Source organism: Liolophura sinensis, unplaced genomic scaffold (assembly GCF_032854445.1).
Source record: "Liolophura sinensis isolate JHLJ2023 unplaced genomic scaffold, CUHK_Ljap_v2 scaffold_14, whole genome shotgun sequence".
In the NCBI taxonomy this organism is placed as follows: Eukaryota; Metazoa; Mollusca; class Polyplacophora; order Chitonida; family Chitonidae; genus Liolophura; species Liolophura sinensis.
In genome coordinates, this window is record NW_027017953.1 from 1459038 (window position 1) to 1464443 (window position 5406).

Here is a 5406-nt window from a genome sequence, read left to right on the forward strand (position 1 = left end):
TCGAGGTTAGTAAAAACTCCCATTATTGTATCTCTCTGCACTCGTTAAACATCTGAATCAAAAGCATTTAGAGATACGTGTATTTTTTTAAACAACGTGTTTGGGAATCTAAGTTCGATAATTCTTTAATCAATGAATAGAAGCAACTATTGTCAAAAAGGAAAATGGTCATAATTTGGCAAGAGTAGGTAAGTCCAGCCTACATATCATAGCAGTCACGATTTGACACATATTCTACGACAGCAGCGCGTGAGCCTGAAACTTCTGTAAACCACAGAAGGTTTCAGGGAACCTCAAATAGGGTAGGCCTACATCTGAAAGGTGATGGGGGTAATGGAGGCCCAAAAAGCGGCCCAAAAGATCAAAGCATACACTTAGCGTCGCAGTGCATACTGTTGAGTCAATCGGTATTAATTTGCATCTCGCCATGACTTGAATCCCTTTGATTTTCAGATGCAGGTGTACCGAAACAAGTGGGCGTCCTCGAAGACTGTATGGCCGAGCAAGGCGATAAACCAAAAACGGTAGTGCCGCCAAAAAAAAAGAGCTTCCGACAACGCAGATTGTTAAAAAATTTCGAGTTTTTGAAAAAACGAACATTTTTCTCCATTAAAAAATGCTGAATTACCATATTAACCAATGATACAGAAAAATGTATAAATAATGTAAGAGGACAAAACATAGCACATACATTATGTACGGTAGAATATACTTTTATTGTATTGGCCAAATAGACAACTCCACACGAAGCAAATAGTGTAGAGAAGTGGTGTAAGCAGATGCCTACACTAAACTGCTATGAAGTCATTCAGTCAGATGTGCCTCACCGTGAAATTACTAACATTTTATATGAACACAACTGGTTTGTTTATAGTGATTGTGAAAATATGTACACAGAGCTTCGATCTTTCAGCACTGGTGATGTGGCCAATTGTGGTCTGGAGAGTGCTTTACGCTTTACGATATACATTTATATAACTCCTACATATTTCTCCTGTGTATAAAATATAATTGTGTAAGTGAAATATTCTTAAGTACAGCGTAAAACACCAATCAAATAAATAAATAAAGTGAGACAAGAATGTCATGGAAATGTCATCTGATGTTCGGAGAGTATAATATGATTAGCCATAATAATAATAATAATAATAATAAAATATTATGCCACACTCCAGCGACGTCATACCAGAGGGAGGAAGTCTGCACTAATACCATAAAGAAAAACCAAGGGATTTCTCCAAGGATTGAGCCCATGCTGTCTGCGTCTACAATACAGCTCCCATTTCTACAGACTCACCTGTTAAGTTGTCATTTTAAAGGAGAAGAAAACTTTAAACAATGACACTATAGGCTGAAAAGGGCACATTTTTTCTATCTGGTGCTGCCTGCTGCATAATTTTGCAATTTTTCATCACCTTACACAAGTCGGAATACGGCAAAGCTGGCATAAATCGCTGAGTTCATCGGGTCCATCTTTAAAACCCTGATGTGTGTTTCCTCTTAGCCAATGACAGTTGCTAAAACTGCCGGCTTGTTAGTGTAAAGTCGGAGCCTACGTCCAACATTCCGGTTTCCCGATCGTCAAGCGGAAAACGAACTGCACTATTCGCTGCCTTCTGGGAAGAAGAATTCTACCGGAAATGTACGAACTGCACTTCGGCGGTTTCCGACAGCAGTTTTCCCCTTAACACAGTCAACCACTCTATCTATTCTGATGATTACAGGTATATGCGCAGTCAACCACTCTATCTATTTTGATGATTACAGGTATATGCGCAGTCAACCAGTCTGTCTATTCTGATGATTACAGATATATGCGCAGTCAACCAGTCTATCTATTCTGATGATTACAGGTATATGCGCAGTCAACCACTCTATCTATTTTGATGATTACAGGTATATGCACAGTCAACCAGTCTATCTATTCTGATGATTACAGGTATATGCGCAGTCAACCAGTATATCTATTCTGATGATTACAGGTATATGCGCAGTCAACCACTCTATCTATTTTGATGATTACAGGTATATGCGCAGTCAACCACTCTATCTATTCTGATGATTACAGGTATATGCGCAGTCAACCACTCTATCTATTTTGATGATTACAGGTATATGCACAGTCAACCAGTCTATCTATTCTGATGATTACAGGTATATGCGCAGTCAACCACTCTATCCATTTTGATGATTACAGGTATATGCGCAGTCAACCACTCTGTCTATTCTGATGATTACAGGTATATGCGCAGTCAACCACTCTATCTATTTTGATGATTACAGGTATATGCACAGTCAACCAGTCTATCTATTTTGATGATTACAGGTATATGCGCAGTTAACCACTCTATCCATTCTGATGATTACAGGTATATGCGCAGTCAACCACTCTATCCATTCTGATGATTACAGCACGTGATAGCTCAAACACGTGAATTCCTTTGTCAGCGGCAAATTGTTAAGATTTTGATCTCCAATGTAACATTTTTAACCGGTCAGCCAAAGATATTAATGCCAGGCTTAGTTTAATAACATAATTAAACACCATACACTTTCAGTATGACTGAGCCTAACGTTAATTGTATCTGGGATATATTGCAGCTCTGAAAGCCATGGCCGACCAAGGCTCATCGGCGGGTAAAATAGCAGGCGGCATTGTCGGGGCCCTTCTCCTAGTGGCTGTTGTTGTTGTCGTCGTCATCCTATACAGGTAGTCGCTTATCATGGTATAGATTATTTCACGGTTACAGTTCACAGAGTCTAAAAAATCTATGTCCGTCATACCGAAAAACGATGAGCACTTGAGGGAACAAATTCACGTGACAGCTTCAAGCACCCGTCATTGTAAGGAGGGTCAGTTCCTTCAGAAACTGCCCTAGTTTCCTACAAACTCTGTCTGGTTTCTTTCTGACTCTGTCTGGTTTCCTGCGGGGTGTACCAGGTTTCCTCCGACTATAATTTAGACAAGCGCAGTACAGGTTTAAATGTCCAAGGGTTTGGACGAAAAAATTAAACTAACGAGCGGCTTGCTTAGAAACAGTTTGTTTCTACTACCCTTAAAACGCCTTCAGCGTTGTGTATATTTCAATGTCTGGAAACTAATGCTGCGCACAGCATTAATAGCTTCATTAAACACAAAGAGATCTGCGGAACGGTGGACAGGTTATAGAATATGTAAAGCGGTCACAACTTTGATCAATCTTTAGGTTGCGGCTATACCAGGAAGGTTTAAGTCGAACCAAAATTATACATCGTGCTTCTGTCCAGATAACACCGATTTTCCAACTTCTGTTTTTTATGGCTTTTAATGTTTATTTATTTCTTTTGCACCTTTTACTATTTACGACACTCCTGAAAGGAGGCGCAGCTCGTCAGCCAGCAGTGACAGGCCGTTAGGTTTGTCCAGGAACCAGGCAGATAGACCGGAAAACCACGCTATTGGCATGGAAAACAGAGGTACAGTTCATAATACAACAGCTCTTGTCCACATCTGTACATGGCCGGTGCAAATGGATCAATTCCAATCCGAGCATCATTTGTTATCAAATATTTTAAACAAACCCACGTCTTTCTCATCTTTGGAAATTTGTTAGATGTATTGTTTGTATATATTGATTGTTTATACGCTGTATAGTTGAAGATTTCCCACTTTATGCATGTGAACAATCCGAGCCTGACCTTTGACCCTTCCATTGTCAGGGCTCCATGCAGATAATGTACCAGTTCAGATGAATGAAGCAGATGAGGCTCTACCCTATGAGAATCTATTCACAACTGTCGTGTCTGCGGACGAGTTTTGGGAATATTATCACAGGAAAAAAGCCTCTGATGGATTCAGCGCCGAATACGCTGTAAGCTGGGGAGGTGGGGATATAGCTGTTTTACATGTTTTAGGGAAGAGGGCGGTGGTTGGGTGGTTAACGACACATAAGGACATGTGTTGTGCTCTCACTGTCTGTTGGGCTTTGTCAATAATAAGCAATCAACAGAGCTGACGGGCCCAATTTGCTTACCCGCGTTTGTTGAAGTTGGGCATATTACAACGTCAGAAGTGGGAAAGCTTTTCTTGCTTTTCTTGCTTTTCGGTGGTTTCCCCCACCAACTCCGATTTCTTCCATCCATAAAACTAACCGCATTCATATACGTGAGGCATTATTGTGTGTACAGCTAAACACGTTAAAAACACCTCCATCAACTACTGTACTGATGTAAACGTAGCACAAGAGAACGTGAGCGTGGCAAGGCAAATCCAAGGACGGTAATCTTCACTGCCCTCTAATATGTTTCCTGCACCAGTAAACCTGCACCTGTAAACCCCCACCAGTAAACGTGCACCAGTAAACATGCACCAGTAAACCCCCACCAGTAAACCCCCACCAGTGAACCCCCACCAGTAAACCCGCACCAGTAAACTCGCATCAGTAGACCCCACCAGTAAACCTGCACCAGTAAACCTGCACCAGCAAACCCCACCAGTAAACCTGCACCAGTAAACCCGCACCAGTAAATCTGCAAAGGTAAACCTGGCACCAGTAAACCTGCAAAAGTAAACCCGCACCAGTAAACCCTCAGCAATAAACCTGCACTAGTAGACTCCACCAGTAAACCCTCAGAAATAAACCTGCACTAGTAAACCCCACCAGGAAACCCGCACCAGTAAACCCCTACCAGTAAACCTGCACCAGTAACCTGCCGGCTGTTCTACAAGCGAAGTAGTGTTGTGCAACTTTTAAAGCATGAATTAATAGACTAACGAAATAAATGTGTGATATAATTATATGTATGGAGGCCTGTGATGTGATGTTTTGTGACATGACAGATAATGGTAGCAACACTATGGCATATTACATGCAGAGAACTCCTCATTCAGGTTTTCTTAGGTTTGAAGAAGTCGGCTTCCTAAATATACCAGTTTTCTATTTTATACAGACTTTTTTCACATGATTTCAAATTTTTCAGAAATTTCCTGCGGGGTTACAGGCAAAGCACGACGTGGCAGATCTGCCGTGCAACAAAATCAAGAGTCGATACAAAAATCTAGTAGCATGTGAGCATTTTCTGTTCTGTCGTTCATAAGCAAGCTGTCTTTGAAGGGAGCCGTAATAAAACTAGTTGCAATGGCAACAATCACTCTGTAATTAAATATATATTGCTTCGTGTCTTGGCTGTAAGGCTAATATGTAGCATATGTATAGGTCTGAGTTGTGATGGATACACAGACGTAGACGCCTCACATTTGTCCATTTTTATGGTTGTAAATGTATCAGTTGCCGTTGTCTACATATGTACTATATTACTGGGTATGGTTTCTTGTCTAAGCTACAGTTCCAGTTGTTTTACATGGGGAGTTTTAGTGTTTGGTGCATACATAGTTACAGATGTTACGAAGTGTCGCATCTCTCAGAT

At 40.9% G+C, this 5406-nt stretch overlaps 1 protein-coding gene across 1 annotated transcript; it reads left to right on the plus strand.

The window, feature by feature from the left end:
* The first annotated feature begins 2371 nt into the window (after positions 1-2371).
* LOC135481277 (receptor-type tyrosine-protein phosphatase kappa-like) lies at positions 2372-5076 on the plus strand. The gene is made up of 4 exons (XM_064761125.1): positions 2372-2710; positions 3359-3456; positions 3700-3851; positions 4960-5076. The coding sequence occupies exons 1-4, from the start codon at positions 2613-2615 to the stop codon at positions 5074-5076; spliced, it is 465 nt and encodes a 154-aa protein (XP_064617195.1). The 5' UTR covers positions 2372-2612.
* The last annotated feature ends 330 nt before the right edge of the window (positions 5077-5406 follow it).

Coding starts and splice junctions, on each gene's coding strand:
- LOC135481277 (XM_064761125.1), top strand. CDS start 2,613: ATGGCCGACCAAGGCTCATCGGCGGGTAAAATAGCAGGCGGCATTGTC. Junction 2,711..3,358: donor GTCGTCGTCATCCTATACAG/GTAGTCGCTTAT, acceptor CACTCCTGAAAG/GAGGCGCAGCTCGTCAGCCA. Junction 3,852..4,959: donor GATTCAGCGCCGAATACGCT/GTAAGCTGGGGA, acceptor CAAATTTTTCAG/AAATTTCCTGCGGGGTTACA.